This window comes from Stegodyphus dumicola, chromosome 10, assembly GCF_044657685.1.
Source record: "Stegodyphus dumicola isolate Sdum_Otavi_A_Nest chromosome 10, ASM4465768v1".
NCBI classification, from domain to species: Eukaryota; Metazoa; Arthropoda; class Arachnida; order Araneae; family Eresidae; genus Stegodyphus; species Stegodyphus dumicola.
This window is the reverse complement of record NC_140777.1, coordinates 141,223,146-141,245,073: the sequence shown is the minus strand read 5'-3', so window position 1 is coordinate 141,245,073 and position 21,928 is coordinate 141,223,146. Positions and strand designations below refer to the sequence as shown.

General features: G+C 30.7%; 1 protein-coding gene across 3 annotated transcripts in view; it reads right to left on the bottom strand.

Annotated features, from left to right (window-relative positions):
* The window catches only part of LOC146995117 (nuclear pore complex protein Nup107-like), a 142,016-nt gene that overhangs the window by 63,685 nt on the left and 56,403 nt on the right, over nt 1-21,928 (bottom strand). For all 3 annotated transcript variants that reach the window (XM_085825614.1, XM_085825616.1, XM_085825615.1), the window contains 6 exons: nt 19,703-19,765; nt 15,473-15,652; nt 11,636-11,841; nt 11,214-11,262; nt 11,044-11,110; nt 821-972 (listed from right to left, as the gene is read on the bottom strand). In XM_085825614.1, coding sequence (XP_085681740.1) covers nt 821-972; nt 11,044-11,110; nt 11,214-11,262; nt 11,636-11,841; nt 15,473-15,652; nt 19,703-19,765 — 717 coding nt within the window. The remainder of the gene's footprint in view (nt 1-820; nt 973-11,043; nt 11,111-11,213; nt 11,263-11,635; nt 11,842-15,472; nt 15,653-19,702; nt 19,766-21,928) is intronic.

Sequence of the window (21,928 nt, the reverse complement as noted above, 5' to 3'; positions counted from 1 at the left end):
AACCATAACTTACTGGTGGCACTATTTTTTGTCAAACAGTGGAGACTTATTTGTACTCTCAATATTCTTGGCTACATAACTAGAGATGGACATTCAATCATAAATTGATTCAAAGAACCAATTCACTTTACTGAGTGAGCAAATGCTGATCTGATAAAATGCACCAGTAGCTCCTTTACAGCTCACCCACTAAGAGTTCATGTTAGAAGCATGCCAAGAAAGTTTGACTATCACTTCCCAACTATTTTAACATTTTTATACTCCAAAATTTTATTGTTAGTTTGATGTAGAAAAGAGGTTTTAAGGAATCTCAAAACTACAGTGAATGAAGTTCAAATTGGGTTCAGTCAGCTAACCCAATTTAAAACCAGTTAAGGGGGTGTTAACAGTTCAAATGAGTCAACTCTCCTGATACGTCTCACTCAATTCCCCCCCCCCCATTCTTTGCTCCATCCTCACACACCACTTTTGATCTTATCCATCAAGATTACTTCTAGAGAGTGACAAGTCCTATAAAAGAACCAATTCAATTCAGTGAGTGAACAGTTCTGATCTGATCCCATAAAAGAGCAGTTTTTTCCACATCTATAAATTATACCAAAAGAGCCTTTTCAAAAAATGCAATAGTCTGCAGCAGCATATTTTAGAGTGAGTAACAATCTAGAAGATACTTTAATAATTGAAAACTGCAGCCTTCCAGAACAGCACTATACAATAATTTAAATAGATTCGATATACATGCACATATTTAAATCTATGGCAAATTCTTAACTATAAATTTGTTATTAATTACATAGTTTATAATAAAAGCAATTTTTACTTGAACATATGCTTCTAAAATAGGAATACACAATTCCTCCTTCGTAGATTTTCCAATAACTCGTAAGAAAAGAATTATGTGTGCCATGCATCGCAAAACATGGCCTTGCAGCTGGATATTGCTTAGCCAATTATACATTTCTTCTATGAGCCCTAAAATTTAAAAAACATTAAATTTCAATAAATTCAAAGAACAGCAGCAAATTAAATATGCATACATAATAATTAAAATCGATACAAAATCTAAGTAAATTCAAATGTATTCAATTTGCCAGTGTGGAATAATGATTTACTACAGAAATAGCAAAATTACAAGTGCAAACAACCATTGAATCAAAAAATAAACAAAAAAATATGACAGCAGTTTCAGTATCTCCAGACAAATGTATTAAATAATACAGTTCAGTATCAATATGTTGCGGCAGCGCCAAACAGGCGATACAGGCTCAAAAGCTCTGGAGAAAAGCGCCAATTGGCGAAACAGTAAACCTGCTTGACAACCCTATGGGCTGACGGGAAGAGAAGATTTTTCCCGGCAGTTCCGGGTAACGACTTCAGTCTGTGTGTGTGCATCTGTGAAACAACTCGGCTTCTGCCTTCCACGTGATATGTAACGCCGATCTGTGGTGGGACTGTACGCTTCCTTAAGCCATTATTATCTATCCATATTACTTCTTCTTATTAAATCTAATTCTTAATGTTAAATGCCTGATTGCTATTTTCTAGGTAAGGTTATCTATACTTTTGTAGGCATGCGTGATGCAAATACATTGCAAAAACGAATTCGTACCCAAAATCACCTTAAACAATTTAAATAAAAGGTTAGGTTATTTAATTACGCCAAAGCCTCGAGGGATATCTGCCTAGGGGGGGATGCCTTCTTGGAGGACTTTCTAAGGGAACTGGCTCGTATACATGTTACACATGGGGAAACTCCCCGAAAACACCCATGCAACCAGTCCGTCCTCGGACCGAACTACCAGTGTTCAGTGACTTTACCACTCGCCTAATTTAAATAAAAGAAAATATTAAGTCATATAATTACTGTGAATGACCGAAACTGCAGAATGTTGACATACACCAGTGAATATAAAATATGTCGGTGAAAGACCAAATATTTGGTTATATTTTTATACATTCAGCCCATCACCAGTGTATGTTCATAAGCACAGATATGCCCTGCTGAAGATTGAAACAAGAAGCCAAGAAGACAGACAGAGAGGCGACAAAAACACCAAATCCTTTGTTCTGCCATGACTGAGATCATGTGGCAACAATTTGTTATATTCTGAAACACTGCTTGTTTGTCAGTCTGCAAGGTTTGCTGGTAAGTGCAGCACTTTCTTTATTTTTTTATCTGATACCCTAATTTATATTGAATGACTACTGCAGTGAACCGTTATCTCCTCCTTCCCGAAAAGATGCATGCATTAATTGTGAGTAACCGAGAAAAATCACTGCTTTCATTTTTCTCAATGAAAGTACTCTACTTTTTGAAGTGATTTCTGGTAAAACTAAATACAGTACACATTTGGATTACAGATGATTAAAATGTTTTGTTGTTTTAAAAATTAATGATGAAGAAAAGTTAATTAATTGTACCATTAAAACTAAGAGAAATGAATAAACAGTATTTATGTTACTAATGACAAACTATTAGAATAGGCATTGGAGGAAGAAAATATATTTTTGGAGAACTGCAAGTTAAAGACAAAAAAATTACATATGAAGTTGTAATGTATTTAAATTTATGTAAACAATGTCAAATGAAACACAGTGCACCTATAAAAGGTACTGTTGTGAAGCCAGTGGTTAATTCAGAGTTAAACTCCAGATGTCAAGTTCATCTGATAAACCAGCAACCACACAGGAATGGAGAATGTAAGTTCATAAACGGTGTATCAGAATTTCATTTGACAAAGTTTATCCAGCTACGACCTTTGAAAAACTAAGAGCTGAAGATGTAACTTTCTTTAAATATTGTTAACATTTGGTGCTCCAGCTATATAGCACTCAGATACTGGAAGGGAATTAATCAAGTAATCAAGTTATAGAACTGGTAAAAAATTGTTTTCCAAAATAAATATTATCGCCAAATTGAGGAATTAGCTGTAGGTAATCCCCCTCAGTCCTGTACTTGCTGACATTTACATGTACTATTTTGAGGTCAAATTATTTCAAAAACTTTCTTTTCGTCTGTGGAGATGACACTTTCACACTTTTTCGTGGTAATCAAGAAGCTTCATACCAAATTTTATCTACAATGAATTCAATTAATCTAGCCATCCAGTTCACTCTTGAAATTGAATCTGGCAATCCACTTCCTTGATATTCTTATAATTTATAGATAAAATTTGGAATAGCTAATCACTGTTAGTAATTTAATCATAATTCTGATTTTAAGCCTGCAAAAATCATTCAAAAAGCTTCTTCAATTGCTGAATTGGATTTTCTTGAGGCTTTTCACATTCACAAAGATTTATCTTGTTTAGTTAATGACTTGAGGTAAAATCCAGTCCTTCCTAACACTTTTAAAATCCTATCAACTTAATATTTTTAATTTCATTACTATTTTTGCCGATAGACAGTACTATATTCTGATTTTGCTTTAGTGTGGAACATAAATATGACCATTACGCCCACTGCTTTGCAGTTTTGAGATTTCTTTCCTTCTAATAAAGAGGGAGTTACGTGTTTACCTTCAAAATCCATTGAGATCCTGACTTAAATCTATGCCAGACTCAAAGTTATTGTGTTACTTCTTTTATGTTTCACTTGGTATGTTTCTCTTCTGCTTTCAATCAAGTTATAGCTGAACTATGTGCTATGTAGAAAGATGTTGAGATAGTTCATGGAAAGCCTCATCATAGTCAAACACAAAGCTCAGGTGAAAGGGCTAATCAGGATATACAGATGTTAACTGCATGGATGAATGATAAGAATACAAACAAATGGTCATGTGGTTTGCCCTTTGTTAAATTTGCCAGGAGATCTACATACTCAGAAGGAATATGCCAAAGTCCTTATGAAGCCCTGTTAGCATTAAATAAATAAACTAAGTCACATTTGAATGATATTAGTTGCTATCTAAATGAACATAAAAAATCTGATGTGACTTCCTTGTACGGAATATTAAATTATACACATTTTTATTGCATTTTATTTAAACTTATTAGATTGAATTAAATCTACTTCGCCGACAGCGCATAAACCACAATAGAATAAATGCATTCTTTAAAATTCACTTTGTTTACTATAGCGACACTCTGGTGCTAGGTTTACTTAACAGTATTATATTTCCTTCATATTATAATTCTGAATGCACAAAATTCATATCATTTAAAGAATTATCTAATCGTTGCCACATGTTCTATTCAAATACTATAATAAAGCTAGAACTATGTATAAAAGAAATTAAGCAAACAAAACAAAAAAGAAACAGTTTTTCACAGACGATTGGGTATTTCTCATTCGATTAATTCAGTTCTCACTTCGCGAGAAGGCAAAAATACATAAAAACTCAAAATATCTATATTAAAAATTACGAAGTAAATTTCAAACACTTATTTCCTCGAAAAAATTCCAGAAAGCATGATTTAATTGGCAATAATAAATGAATGCGTTATCTTTGTTGTTGCGCAGCTAAGTTTCTCTAGATTGGCAACAAATCCACTTGTCTCCTGTTTCAAATGTAAACATGAATGGCCACCATTAAAAAAAGGCTTAGCGGCAATTAAACAACTTTAAAATTGCTGATAATTCTAAAAATATTGCATACAGATTTACTAAAGACATAAAATCCTTAACCGGAAGATAAAAATAACATAATTCAATCATTTTTAAAGCAAAAAATGTACAATTTACAAACATATAAAAGTAAAGAAACTGAGATCACTGAGCCGGGTAACAGAGTGGATATATATATAAATATATTTATATACGTTTGGTGCGGCCGATTGCAACCAACATACGAGGTGCACATCTACATGTTATAGTAGTCTTATATACAAAATTTCAACGTTCTGAGGCTACTCGTTTTTGAGTTATGCGAGATACATATGTACGCACGTACGTACATACGTTCATACAGGCGCCATGAAAAATTCTCTTCAGAATTCATTTTAAAGCAGTTTTTTTTTTTTTTTTTTTTTGAGGAGAAGAGTCTTTTATTCTGTCCTTATGTACAGATATCATGCAAAAACATCCTTAAATTGCATTCGAAAGTGGTCAAAGTGGATATTTTCGTTGAAATATGCTGCCTGAAGCTTTTGGCAATTACAATACTTCCTTTTTACTTTGTACAAGGAAGTAAAAAGAGGCATAATATCCTCATTTATGCAAGCAAAATGCAAACATTGAAACTGAAGAATAGCTCAAAGAATCTGTTAATACTTTTGAAGAAAATCTGAATGGTGGCCATACTGAAAACCATATTCCAAAAGAAAATATTAAAGAGGAGCTGCAACTTACCTCATCTTCATAGCAAGCCCTGAGTGATCAATGCCATTTTATTTCTATAAAAAGTGGGCCACAAAATAGAATCGTCTACTGCAAGCAATGAAAATGTTATGAAACTCAAAAAGAAAATTTCCTCCTGCTCAAATGGGTGATACCAGACAAATGCAAGTCCCTGATCTCGACTGCAGTCAGACACATGCATGAAATGTGTTGGCAGTTGTTGTTGGAATAAAAGACCCCAACTTTGATAAGTCAGCAAACAAAAATGGTACCCTTAAGCAACTTTATACCTGTAATCAGTTTGTAATTTGTAGAGAAAAGTTACATTCAAGAGATGTGAAATTGCATCTAAACTTTCTTCTACACACTCCATTTCTTAAAGAAATGTCCCTCAATGAAACAACTGCAACTAATTAGAGAAGTTGAAGGCAAGACTATACATGCTGTCATTATAATAAGATGTGTTTCATGACTAAATGCAGTTGTAAAAGCAAGGGACTCTTCAGCAAGTTAAAGTTAACTGTTAACATAACAGTTTAAGTTGTTGCAATAAATAAGAGTGTATAACATCAATCACATAATTATTAAGTTTATAAGTGTTATTTTCTTTTCCATTTAGAATGTATTGTTCGTTTTAAGTTTACATGTTTACATTTTGTTTACATGTGCTGTTATTTAAGCTTTCTCCTATTTTGACACATATCATAACATGTTTAAATAATAAAATATGACTTAAAAACACAACAAAAAATATTTTTCAACATTCACCATCAGTGCATGGTGAAATAAGGATATTTAATAAACATTTCAGACATACACCAAGCAACTATGTGAATGCCGACAATCTCCAGTTTTCAGTCTTTCATATATAACATTTATAGAATATTTAAGACAAAAATAATAAATTCTAGAACTAAAGCAAGTCAGATTGAAAAACTTATTAATTTTTAAAATAAAAATTTTTTAAGAGAAAAAGATTATACTGTCCTGGAAAATAAAAAAAATTTGAAAAAGAAAAATTTTTAACAATAAAATCAAAATAGAGTAGCTCTATTCCTTTCAAATAAATTAAATTTTTTTCAAAATAATCGTTTAAATTTTTTTTTAGATCTTTTAAACCTGAAACACAATTTGTAAATTAATTATTCATTGCTTACTGTTCCGATTAGACAGGGAAAATTAATTATAACATTAAACAGTAAAAATTAAGGAGTTCTGAATACACATTTCATCCTTTCTGACCACCTGAGTGAAAAATTTACACTAATATACAATAATTTTTTTTAAACAGCAAACAATATCCCATTCTCAAATAGTCAAAAATATACTTCAACCTGAATTCAGATCTTGAAGAAAATGAAAATTCAAAATGCAAAAAAATTGAAATGAAAACTCCACATTCTAATCACATCAAATTTGCAATATAAATATAAAAAATACAAAAAGCCAAAATATGAAAATATTCAATACAAAATTACTTATATTCCAAAGAAGCAAAGCCTGCCATACGGGCTAAAGTACATGAGAAACCAAATGATCAGCCAAAAAAAATTAGTGCATGAAAATTACTCTGAAAGAGAGTAAAGCTTTTTTAGAAGTTCAAAAGTATTATTCGTAGAATATAGTCTAATTACAACTAAATGTAAAATAAAATATTTGAAATATGATTAATAACTTGGTAATTTTTTTAAAGCTGTGTTCATGAAAACATTGGATGTTGCAAATGGCACATATTAACTCATTTTAACGAGAAAATGAAAGTAAGAAGTACAACTGGTTTGCCAAAAATGAAAAGAATCATTTCATTAAGGTAGGAAACAAACTTTCGTAAAAGTTTGGTATCCTTGACATTGAATCCATAACATAAAAACTAGGCCGAAGTTGTTTATTATAGTACGTTGCTGAGAAATAAAGAAACAGCTAATTTATCCTGAAAAGAGTATTTGAGCTTGTGGAAAATTAAGGTTGCAATAAGGAATGGAGAAACTGGGGAACCCCCCTCCAAAAAAAGCTAAAATTAAAGTTTAAAATAAATCTGGCAAAAGTTACAAAATTCGAAAATAATAAGATAAAAGAATACAGTCTTCACACAAGTTGGCTTTCATGTGGCTGATGAAAAGGAAAAATAATGCCATGTAATTTAAAGTATACAGCCAGAAATATTTATACAAAAACTATATATTAAGAAACAATTAATTACAGTATATACAAATCTCTAATTTTACTTACCATCTTGCTTAATTTTGAAATAATGCAATCATATCGTAATAAAATATGGGATTAAATTTGGTAGTCAATGCCTGTGTTTTTAAGTGAAAGATTAATGAAATAGTTTGGAATTTTATTTTCTATTAACCCTTTGCGGCATGGTGGGTCAATATATGTCCCACCTAATTAATATTTATTTTCTCAGTTAGCAATTTCCGTTAGAAATTTTCTAATCTTTTAAAAATAATCTATTTTAGTTATTATTTTTCTCAGTAGATGTTACTACTATACCAGGGCTTAAGTTTATTAGCAAAAAATATTCAAAATAGGATCACAATAGTGATATCCATGTATCTCGCATTTTTCAATATTTTAAAAGTTTTGGTATACAATTTATGATATGTATGATTCTTTTTAATATCCAAAGGTATTTTATTTTCAAAAATCTTAATTGGATTCAATATTTTATAACATTAATTTTGCAGTTGAAATAAGTGGGTTAAAATTTGTCACACCACACACTTGAATTTCTGCTCAATAGATCGCAGCACTCATGATTATTTTTTCTTTTCTTTTTTGCATCTATTTTTTTCGTGATTGCGCGCGCTTTTACATCCGTTGTATGCTCTGATGTGCTAAAATGTCTAGAAAAAAAATTAACAACTCAGGAAGCTTTGGATCTTTTTGCTGAATTGCCATCCGATTGCGACTCAAATGCTTCAGATGTCAGTTCTGATTCAGATGAAATTGAAATCCAGGAGAGAATAACTGAGGTTGAAGTTATTGCTGAAGAAGAAAGGGAAGTAGTTATAATTTGTTTTGCTTTTTAAAGACACAGACCCATCTATGCATGTGGCACTGTAAATATGGATCGGAAGTATCTACCCAAAAATTTAAAAGACAAATTTATGTCAAGAGAATATATAGACTTTTCAGTTAACGATGATTCAATTTATTGCATAAAATGAAACGATAAAAGATCCGTTTCTATCCCGTCTTGCTTGGAAAAGGCAACTGAAATGAAAGAAATTAATAGAAAAGAACGAGATGGAAAGACAAAAAAAAAAAAAAAAGTGCTGTGCCCAAACAGCATTATTTCATACAATAAGAATACGGGATATGTCGACTGATTGATCAACTGAAAGGACTATATGTCATACACCGCAAAAGCAAGAAATGGTGGCACATGATTTTTTTTTTTTTTTTTTACTTTTTAGATGCGAGTATAGTAAACACGTTTATTCAAGTTTGTTCACGAACCTGATCATGATGTAAAAACAATGAAAGATTTTCTTCTCTCAGTTATAGAAGGTCTAATGGCACTTGCAGGCAAGAAAGAGCTGAAAAGAAAACTGAAATCCCCAGTTCAAATAATAAAAACCCGTTCGTACAACCAGAAAAGAGACTAAAAAATGTAAGTAAAACGCCAAAGAGAACGAGCAGGAGAAGATGTGCATATTGCAGCATATCGAAAGAAGAACAATGAACATTTTGGATGTGTGAAACATGTGAAGTGCCTCTATGCTTACAAAAGAATGAAACAACATGTTTTTCAAAGTTTCATGAAAAATGACTTTTTTTCAATTTTAATCATATATAAATGTTTTTGAATCAAGTGCCAATTTTAATATTTTATTTAGTATCATATGTACGAGTATCAAATTTTAATCTTAAAATAATATTCAAGAAAATATTTTCTTTTGTTCCTAAAATTTAAAAACATTAAATGCAAAATATGCATATGCAAAATTTTACAAGTCATGCATATATGCAATAAGTACAAAATGCATTTTAGTGTGTTTATTATAAATATTTTAGAATGCACGCTTTATTTTGTTTATTCATTCCACATATGATTTTTTTTTTCCTGCTATACACCAATATGCTATAAGACATGTGCTAGTTGCATGGTGGGACAAATGGTATCCCACCTTCCACCGCAAAAAATAAAAGTGCAGAATTTTTTTCAAGCCTTAAAGGCACTTAAGTAAGTCCGTCTGACTTATTCTAAGGCATTTTTTTAAAGATTAAAATATATTTTAAATACGCGTGCCGCAAAGGGTTAAGGTATTAACTAAAAGTAAAATTGCTTCTTAAACATAATAACTTCTGTAGAAATATTTTTGATCGTAAGAAGTAGGCTGTGAATAGTGTTTTTTTTTAAATTTTTCTCTGAAATGTTAGAATCACGGTTAATTAATTTTATTGAATTAGAATTGATGTAAATCTAAAGAGCTGATTTCTATTGGTGTGGTATTAGTTTTATTAAGAATCAAGCACAAAAGATAAATATTGTGTGTTTCTATTTTTCAAATACCAATATCATCATCAGCATACCTGAAAATATTAGTAAAGTAACTTTTATCAACATTATTGAGTTTTCAAAGTAAAATTCTTTAGAGAAGAGGTGTAAGTTGAAAATCTGTGTTGAAAAAGAAGAACCCATTGGAATATCATTTATTTGTTGAAATATAGATTCTCTAAACTGTATGAAGTTATGAAGCAGTGAAAATTAATGAAAATTTCCAATCTCCTTCTATAATAACAGTAAGCACTTCAGGAAAAAGCAGAGTTAAAAGACTATTATAAATTTCTGTTAATGGAAGAGAGGTGTATAAATTTTCAAAATTGTTACAATTGATCGCTTTTACTTTGCATTTTTAAGTTCAAGAAAGAATAGGAACATTGTTATTAATAACCCAATTGTAATGGTGTTCTTTATTAACAGATTCAAAAATATTACCTGAATTTTTTTAAGCCTGAAAGTAAAAATGTAGTCAGTTGCATTTTTGTAGTTTTTAGTTTACCATTTGCAATAAATTTAAATTTAATCAGAGATGTGTGGAATTTTGGTAAAGCATAGAGGTTAGAAAATTTGTTGCAGTCTGTAAGGACGGAAATCTATGTAGACATATACGTATATAATATATACATATATATGTGTGTGTAAAATACAAAATATAAAATACAATTACTAAACTTAATTGCAATCAACTGGCAATAGACATTTAAATTCATAAATTTTTTAATTTAATACATCTCCGCTTCAAAGATTCACTTTGCACCATTCTGCCATATTTTACATCACTCTTTCTCTGCAATTGCTTTGCACTGCAATATCTTTAGCCGAATCACTGCTCAAGATTAACACGATAAATTTCAAGTTATGAATACAACTGAAGTTAGTGTGCATTGCTTTTTCCTGTCTGTTGCTGCTTAAATAAATCATGTCTCTTGTTTCACCTTCTTTCTTCATCGTTTGTGTAAATTGCATACATCAAAATTGTAGGGCGAATTGTACAAATTTTAAGTGGAAATATATTTCTGAATTATTTTTTCTGTGCAAAAATAAAAATGATGTTTTAATCATCAAGCCAGTTGTGATCTTCATAACAGTCATCATCTACGCAACAATCTTCTCAACTATGACTAAAGAGGAACTTAGTTTTCATCTTCTGCAATAACCACAACATCACACATACACACACATACACATATATATATATACACACACACACATATATATATATATACAAGAATGACGATTAATTAACTTACCATCTAGATCATTTAAAATTATATATTTCTGTATTACATGATGAGAACTGTTGCAATTCAGCTTCACCTAAAAAATACAGTTTGCTATAAAAAATGTTCTTGCAAAAACTAATTCAAAGTTCATTAGTTTACATAAGCACACTATGAAAGAAAATGGACTAGCAACATACTCTTGAATCATTTGTTTCCAATTCTTGAAATATTTCTGCAAAATCTAACCTATAAGAGAAAATATTGTTATTTTTAAAATAAAGAGGGGGGAAGACAGTTGATAACTTTCAAATACAGTCTAAAAGTAAAATTTAATAATTTACAACACAATGAAGAACTGTTCATACATTTCTAGTATTTTTTAGAACTCACTAACAATCTGCAATATACTGACAAAAATATTTCTATTAAAAACAAATGTATTCCTTAACATTTACATTGTTTTAAAACTAAAACTATGTACCCAAAATTATGCCATGTCATTCATTTATCAAAACAAAATATACATCTGAAAACTATTTTAAGTTAAAGACTCCAAGAAAAGTACAGTAATTTTCTAGTAAAATTAATAAAACATTTTTACTAGAAAATTTCAACATACGTTTTATCCCAATATTCAGCAGGCATTTCCTCCAAAGCTCTTTGCTGATATGCAGAACTCTGTAATTCATCCTCAATACGCTTATCTAAAGATGTTCTCATATACGTCCATAAAAAGTCTTCCCAGGTATGGCAAACAGGTATGAGAGCTTTCAGATTTCCACATACTGAACCATACACAGCCTGCTCATAAACAGGTACAACAGGCTGGAATTTTAAAATTAATTTTTTAAAAAATTTGGTAAATCCCATGTTTTAATGTACAGTTACAAATTATATAATTTCTCATAAGTAAACATTTTCAGATTTCTTACAGTCTGCTTGCTTTTACACTAATTATTAATCCATACAATATCTGCCATGCTTTTACCAGTTAGTTTACAGTCAATCTCAGGTATTAGATAATTTGATGAACACAATAAAAAAAAAAAAAAAAAAAAAAAAGAAATGTGAAAATGAGGGAGGAAATTATAATTTTAAATGCATTATATTGTTCACAACATAAAATGGCAACTGTTTTAAACAATATAATATGATAATATAAAATAAAATAATCTAAAACAAAAAAAAAAAATATTTTTCATTAAAAATTATCATGCAATTTTGATAATTATGGAACGTGTTCTTTAATCAATAATTTACTTTGCAACATATAATGAAATTTCAACAGAAAATTCACTCTATTCTGAGAGTAAGAAATAAAACTAATCTAAAATGATAAAAGTGAATGGCTTTAAAGATAACTAATATTTAACATGTTGTTGTTACAAGTTGTTTCAAATGTATTTTAAATATTACCATTTTTTACCATAAAAGATAATAACATTAACGAAAAACTGGAATTTTATATTTAGAGAATTTTTATGGCCAAAAAAAATTAAATAATTATAAAACCCTCATTCAGTGCAGTCCTTGCATAATTCAATGCATTTATATCACTGACTGGCAAACACAGTGATAACAAAGGAAATGAAATATTTTTGATAGGTATACAATAATTATGCACTGTTGATTAAACCTCTCCAGCAACCTCAAATTTTATTCTACTTATGCATGTATCCACTAGTCAGATACAATACAGAAATGCTTTACTATCAGCCTCATACCAATGAAAAAGCTCTTAAAAACAAGCATCACCATCTCTTTCCTTTATTTCATGTATAAAGCCCTTGAATATCATCTTTAAGAAACTTCAGTTCGCCATGTATAATGTAATGAGATGATACAACATTAATGTTTAATATTGATGACAATTTATTCTAATCTGACACTAAACCTGTAGAAGTTTCAATCCTGCACCTGACAAAAAATTCATTAGAACATCGTTCTTGCTTGGTGCACAACTGCAAGACACAGTCTTGTCAAACTACTTAACCATGTTTTTGTGCATGCCACAAACATCTGTTGGTACCTTAAGGTTGCCTTGCATACAACAATAATATTGGTCAAGCATGTGATTCTTCATACAACTTTTCCAGTTTAGTATTGAAAAATTTAACATATACAGATACAATGCCAAGTATTCTTTAACAAATTCTGACACGTTATATTAACACCATAAATGAGTTTAAGACTTTTTGAAACTAGAGGGAGCAGGGGTTAAAAACCAAACCACAGAGAGCAACTCAAAGTTTACGAGGCTAAGAGTTGGCAATAAAGAACCAAACCAAAACTTCCATAATTTCAAAAAACTGATTTACACCTTTGGATATCAAATGAGTCAATTGTTATATCTTCCATTTTCAGAGATGCATAATTAAACGGAAACAGACAGAATAAAAAATAATCAAAAAGGAGTATTAGGCAAAGCTAGGTCACAGATAGAAACAACAAAAAATAGCAGGGAAAAAAATTGCACTAAAAGGAACATACCGGACTCTTAATTAAAATATCATTCACAAATGCCAGTTCCAATTTTCAACATTTTAATAAAAATTAATATAATTCTTCAAATATACATTTGGCAGCATAATTAGAAATTATGTTTTCTTAAGCTACAAAAAAAGGATTTTTAAATATATATACTACCATGATGTTCGACACACTATAAAATATTTTTCTATACCAACTTTCATATATCACTCTCATAGAAATTTGCTGCCAATCCATTTAGCTAACATTTTACTAGCTTCTCTGTCATCAACAGGCCCTAGTAGTGTCCAAGAGAGACCATCGAATACTGATAGTATGAACCAAGTTCAAAATCCAGACATTTTCTCTTAAAAAATTCTCCCCAAAGACATTCCTCACGTGCCCTCATGCAACCCTTATGAGTAGACAGCCCTCATGTGCTTTGCCATATTTAAATAACCTAACCTCTGCCATCAATTTTGGTCAGATCAAAAGTATCTTACAAATGGTAAGAAGCTAGGCTAAAGATAAAAGGTTGATGTCCAGTCAAAGCCTTGACTGGATATAACAAGGCTTAGTAAAGCCTTGACTGGTGATGACTCCTTTGCTTCCAGATAAATAACTTAACAAAAAGCTACATGAGCTAAATTTAAGCAATGTGGCTAAGCATTATAATTATCATAAAACAATAACACACCTTGTACCAAGATTCCACACTTTTTTTAAAATACACACCACTTTTTTTTTTTTTAAATCTCAGAAATCACAATAATCTTCGGCACACATTTATTTGACCTGATGCAAAAATTCACATTCAATATTTAACATCAGTTAAAAACATTCAATTGTCTTGGTTGAAACCAAATTCTTCTGTTTGGGGAAAATCATCCATTCTAGATTCATCTAGATTGATATTTCAATGCAGGAGTTGCATAGGATATCCATATTTTATCTCCATAACAATTAAAGAATTTGTTACTTCAAAGTAAGAAAGCTGAAAGTTTTTTCATGTATTCTGTACATAAAAGTTTTAGAACCCAGAAATAACATAACTTGAAAGTTCAGTTGATTTTTGGTAATTAATTAAAAATTTTTGATTTCATTTGAGCATTACCATCACTTTTGCTAAATTTTATCTCATCTCTTCATTAATAAATCAAATATTGAGTATGGCCAATAAAGTTGTTAAATTTGGTGTTGAATGTTGGTCAAAAACGTATTTTCTGCATTAAAAGAGTGAACAGATATTTTGCATTTGGCAGGATTTACAATCATCTTAATTGCTTTAAAATATGAAAATATGCAAATATTTTTAAAGTGCAGTTTGATTTTTAAGAGTTTTAAAAGAATCTGGGTGAACATAACACTTTGTGAAAAAAATATAGCCAAATGGAAGACTATTTCTGAATGTACCTAGGAATGAGATTTTAACATTATGTGCTGGTATCTTGAACTGCTTCTTTAGATGCTTGGATAAAATTATATAAAATTTAAAAAAAAATTAATATCTAAATTGGCAATTATTTAACTATTAGACAAAAGAAATTCTTGCCATTTTGGAAGCTAAAATTATAAAAGATTCAACCTTAAAACTGACTCTACCTTAATATCAAACTGAGTTTCACCAAATTTTAGTCTTTTGCATTTAGAGTAATTAAAAAAGAGAAAGAAAATTTCATTCTCTCAAACAGAATTTAATACTATATTTTTTTACTTTTGCATATACTAACAGCTTTAAATCTAACTCTTCACTTTTGTTACAGCAGAATTAAAGAGAACGATGTAACATTATAGAAAACTGCTTTTACAAATACATATCTTGGTTGGGGAAATCTACAGTTTACAGAACAAAAATGCACAAATTCTTGTTACTTTCAACATTCGACCATGATACCCATGATATTCGACCATGATATTATGCCTAAAGTATTAAACTTAGATACATGATAGATTTCAATTAAAAAAAGTAACAAAAAATATATTTTACTGCTTGAGATGCCATCCAGCAAGCTGCTTTCCACAGATCTCTGTATTTGTTACCTTCAACTGGTTGCAATTCTTGTCCTTCCATAACTTCATTATCATAATTGGGATCATGAAAAAGCCTCCACCCCTCTAAAGCAGCAGCTAACCATGGCTCACCAAACCTTTCTGCTAACTGTTGTGCCTAGAAAATAAATACATTTTTAGCAACCTAAGCAGTTAAATATGAAAACATTAAAACCATTCAGACAAATACTTCTTTAGACCAAACTTTATACACATATAACATGGTTTCCTCAAAATGTCAACATGTTAACTTATGCAAATTCATGCTACACAAACTAAAAAAACTAGTTAAATACAGTCAAAAGTCGTTAATTCGGACACCCGTAATCCGGAATGATCTATAATCCGGACCTCAAAGCTAAAATCTTTCTGCGCATGCGCCGCGTTGACGCATGCGCATAGGCGTTTTACTCGTATGCGCAAGACATTTACGACTGCGCATATGCATCTGCGCAAGTGCAGAATACGTTTTCGCGTGCGCGTTTAATGTATGACGGACGGTATAAGCTAAAATTATCTAATTATCTATTTCAGTTAATGTTAATAATTGCGTTGTATTAACTTATCTTCAAATTGGATCCGGCTTATTATTTTTTGCAGACTGTAAGAGCAATTTTCTAAAAGAAAGCTTGAGCTTTCGATTATGTCAAATAGAATTTCCGATGCTGGAGCTCCCAAAGGATCTAGAAAACGAAAGTATGTTTCGATGTCCATCAAACAAAAAACGAATTGCTACAAAAAATGAATAAAAGCATATCCTTTGTTTATCTAACCGTTCCGAAATCTGTTTATCAATTTCACGCTGCTCTGCGCAGGGGGGGAGGGCACGTCGCGGCGCGCAATGAACTGGAAGTTGATCTGTCAACACTATCGTTATCTTCAGGGCAGATGTTTTTATTTTAGTCGGCTTATAATTCCTTACTAAATGTAGTATTTAATTTCGATGTACTCCGTCTTTGATATGATTTAAATCAAATTCCTCGTCATTATAAATATCACGAATACAAATCACATAGTTTTCTGGTTGCAATTTTCTAATTTCGGCTATGAGTAAGGTATGCTTTACGCATCCGCGCGTTAAAAGAAATGTTTAATAAAGTAAACAAATAAATATTAGGCTTCTTTTTTGGTAAATTTGGATACCCTTTAGATCATAATTGCTCATTATTTTATAAATTACGGTTTCATATTTTTAGTTTTATAATTTCTGCATGCCATCTTACCAGATTTAAACTGATGATCTATAATCCGGAAAAATCGATAATCCGGAATCGCCGAAGTCCCGACGAGTCCGGATTAAAGACTTTTGACTGTATATTGTTTCGCATACTCACCAAATCTATTTAGGCATGCATCTGAATACAGAAGACTTTATTAAACCTGATTAGTAGAAATCACATCCCTGCCCACTGAGCCTAATTCTTAACAATTGTTTTCACATCACTATCTGAGAAGGACCTCGTTCAGATTAATCTGCCTTCAATTTTGGAATTTAATATGAAATTTGAGATGCATGCAGGCAGGCTCCATACTTTCCACTTGAACGTTTGCAGCAATTCTTGAGTTTGGCAAGCAGTATGGGACCTGGCATTATCATGTGGAGGATGACTCCACTACTCAACATGCCACAATGTTTCCAACAGATCGCTTCACGTAACCTAAGTGGCACTGTAATTACTGGCAGTAATGGTATGGTCATGCTTCAGATTCTTGATCAGGATAACACCACATGAATCCCAGAATATGGTTCCCATAACTTTATTGGCAGATGGTGTAACTTTAAACTTTTTCATTGGTGATCTAGCGTGTTTCCACTTCATAGTAGCTCTTTTGGTAGTGGGGGATCAAATGATGATGCTAAGTTTTCACCCCCAGTAACGATATGATCAATAAAATACTGCCTGCCAGAATGGTTGTAATGTCTGGTCCTCTGAAACTTTAAAAAAAGGCAGTTTAGGTGAATGAAAAGAGTGTAGTTTAGGTGAATGAAGAGGCCGAACGTTTCAGTGTAGGGATTTTATAATCAGCAATTCTGTCCTAATTAATATATATTTTTATTTGTATAAAGTGTATATAAATCAATGTTGTGTAATTTAAATAAATAAGAAAGTCAACCTCATGCCATTAACTATGCACACCACATGACACCAGCCACAACTGAATTTTACAATAGTAATGCCGAGGAAATGCGAGACAGCACATCATTCGTGTAGCTCTGTGCTCTTAGAATTCTCTACTGCATGTGGTACCTATTGGGCACAAATTTTGGAATATTGCAACAAATCAGGAATGATATACTGCATGATACCATGGTATCAGGGTCAGTTCTGATGTGACTGCATGCACAGCTACTTGTCGATTATTTTGAATAATTTCTTCAACTCATGCTGGGTTGATTTCCACTGCAGTTTTTGACAACCCTTCTGCCAGTTAAAAACAAGACAGTATTTCACTACATATTGCCCGCTCATCCCTTCTTCAACATAAAATTCCATGATTGACTGTGAATTTCAGAATGCAGACACATTCTTTGCCCATAAGAAATGAACTGCGGCTTGCACCTCGAAGCATGACAAATTTTTACACATCTTGCAGTTTTAATGGGTCTGATGCATCTGCAAAATTACACTACCTGTCTGTTCATCTCCTTAAGACAACTAAAACCATCTGTCTCCATTCTGGGGAAAAAACATTCCCTCCATAATAAGCAGTTTTCAAATGCTACTGCTTGTAAAATTTTTTTTGGCAGCCACCTCTGTGTTTGTGTGTGTTTATATATATATAAAAAACTTTACTATTTTCATTCTAATCAAGCATATTAGATATTAGTATAACTTGACAAACGCTTTAAAAAAATCCTCATTTTCTGAATTTTCTAGAAGATTTTTAAGCTTCATTTGTTTGGGGAAGGAAATCTCAAAATTTTCAGATTTTATATTACACCCAAAGGAGCTCTTTTTAAAGATTTTTTGTCTTGCCTTAATTTAGTAAGTATCATGTTCTTCGCATTTAAACCATAAAAGTCAATTCAACAGCAATATCACAAACTAATTTAAAAAGAGCATATCTTTAGAACTTCCGATACACGGTCTCGCGCGATGGAGATAAAAATGCTCATGTGCAGGAGAAATTTATTTATTTATTTGGCTTTTCTAATCTAGATAAAAGCTATGTATCTCTTAAAATTATCTCAAGATATATATTGTGAATATTCTAAGTTATAATAGTTACAATACATATGTGATAGAACTTTGAACTATTCAGCCATGTACACACATTCAATAACATTTGTCCTAATACTTTTAAGTGCATATACATGCATCTTAAAACATATAAATCACCAATGCAACATATTGGAATTCTAACTCCCTTCTCCCCCCCCAAAAAAATTATGTTCTTATATCCTTTTAGGAAATTCAGTACTGCATGGCCAAACCTGTTAAAAATTAAAGAGTAGTATGCAAATAATAATAATAAAAAAAAAAAAAAAACATTTAATATATACATGAATAAATTAAATAAATATCATAAATAAATTTTGATAAACACAGATTCTTTATAAATTTTCGTTCAGATTTTTATACTTTTAAACAACCATGAAAAGTGTCCTCCTCACACCGAAAAGAAATTGAAAAAATTCAAAACCAATCACAGTTTTGATGTGGGGAACATCTACAGTCCAGCATTTCAATTTTTTGTGCCATTACAGTAACAAATTGAGATCTTTATTATACTACATTAATCATTTGCATGATCTGAAAAAAGTGAAGTGGCAGACTGCCAATTTGATTTCTTCTAATCATAACTATAGAACTGTCAGAATGTAAATTCTAATTTCTGCGATTTATATAATATAAGATCTTTGGCACACCTTTTGAATTACATTAACCATTGTAATTCAAAAGGTGTGCCAAAGATCCAGTAAGAAATTTAATTATCTAAAAAAACATGCATATCTATTAATAGCATTACTAAAATTTACACTGTTAATATAAAAATTGTTTCTAATCACATACTATGAACCTTTGTTGCAAAATTTTATTTTATTATTAATTTTCTTTTAATCCTAAAAATAAGTATATAGACAACTAACTGATGACCAAAATTGAAGCATACACTAAATCACTACAAATTAAAAAGCATACAATATTTATAAAAGAAAACTTACATCATCAAGCTTTCCAGAACGAATGCAGATGAACATGAACTTAAACAAGCGTGCTTCATTTTCCTTAATAAGTAAATTAAAAGCTAAGTAAGTTAAAAGTACATTTTTATTTGCATCAATAACAAATTTATTTACATTAAAATACAAACAGTTATTTTGAAAAACATATTGGTATTTATATCTAATGAAAAACTTTGAAAAGCATATCAGCACTTTTTTACCAATAAACAAAACAAGGAAACTTAAATCATAAATAAATTCCGAATCAAAGAACATAAATGACATCCTAAAAATCCATGTATTATTCAGAAAAATCTTTTCAAAAATTTCCACTAAAAATAATTAAGTATTCATTCCCTTTAAAAACCCTAGTTTTTCCTGTTATATATAAAAATTTGGTTGGCACGTTTATCATAAGTTACTGTAATTTCAGAACATTAACTGAATTTCAAGATTGAGGGGACAATGTCTGTCTCGAAATTTAGTTAATATGTTCAAAATTTTGATTTTTTTATTATAATCAAGGCAGCAATTAGCCTCTTTGAGGTTTCAAATAAAAAGATCCAATGCCCAATATGTTTTGAAACACAAACATGGTCTCTCCAGTCATAAAGTATTCTGAATATTATGAGCATTTTGAACATTCTCCTGGAAGTAAGTTGGTTAATATGGTTTATTTGATTATGACAAAGCACACAGGGGCTATATGCCTAAGGAGAGCGATGCTATCATGGAGAACTTCATGATTCCTCTAAGTAAGAGCACTGTTTCTCCTTTCATTTGCCTTAAACCTTGAGCTTTTTCATTTAAAAATTAAGGTTGAACTGTACACATTTTTTAATCTTTAAGCATTTCTTGTTCAAATTATTAACACTGCATACTTGCCAACCTATGACACTCAAAAATCAGGAGATTTTTTTAACAAATTGGGAGATTTTTCACAATGTTAGAAAGCTTTTTAAATGATAAAAATATAGTTTTTAATAATGAATTAACTTTAAATAGTTACTAATTCTTAAATGCAAGCAACACAAAAATACCTTGCACATAAAAAAACATTTTTATTACTTGCATCATTTAAGAAAACTAAAAAAAAAAGACACTTTAATCAGTTTTCGTACAAATGTCATGAACAGTGGCAGATTTTGCTTTCGTTAAGAAAGAAACTTCATAATTTTGTTCATAGCAATTGCCACGTAGGCCTGCTTTCGCTAATAAAAGTTTTTCTAATATTAGATCTAAATTTAGTCCTCGTTTTTGCAACTGAAAATCCTCTCACACTCTGCATTACTATGGGGAACTGTCAAGATGGCCAACATATTTCTAGACAGTTCACTATATTTTAAAATTCCATCAGCACCTTTCAGTTTTCCAATTAAACTCCACTGGGTGTCAATCCTAGCTGATTTTATAACTTCATCCAAGTTTTCGAATAGTAAACTGCAAAATTGCGACTGCAATATTTATCAGTGGCAACATCAATATCATCATCTTTCATGACAAAATGAAGTAACACAGGAAATCTGTTCAAAAAGTACCTTATACCAGAAAAAGATGCATTTGCTAAAGCAGAAACATCAGCAACTTTAGCATGCAAAATCACTTCATCATTGCCTGGGAATTTATGTAGTATGTAATCACATACTCGACAGAAGTAACTTCTAACATGAAGATAAAACTTATTTTTGTCTTCTGAAAGTTCTTCTACTACTTTTGTAGTTGCAACTCCTATTACCAAATCTTCATCTTTCTTCTAATTTTCCATTTCATCATAAATCACATCATATATAGAATTACAGACAAAACACAGACTGGTTTTACAAACGTATGTCTTTAAACAGATCATAAATCATTGATTACAAAACATGAATTAATGGAATTCTGCTTTGTAAAACTGTGTTTAGAAAATCGAATAATGGCAAAATGAATTGTAAAAAAAAGCTTTGTTAAGGTCTGAAGGAAAAAACATAAATATTCGTTCTTCACAAGATAAACTTACAGTAATTGGAAAATGTTTCGTGTGTTGAAAATTTTTTTTATTTTGAGAGAAATTTGTATCAGCTTTAAGCTTATATTTTCCTGCATTATTTTGAGAACTGCCAGTTAAATTGCTGAATGGTGCAGAAATTACTTTACATTTCTCAAACCTATTTTTAACAATGGAAGTAGTAACTACATCTCCATTTACTTTAGGTATTTTATAACTCTCAATAGAGTCTTTTATCT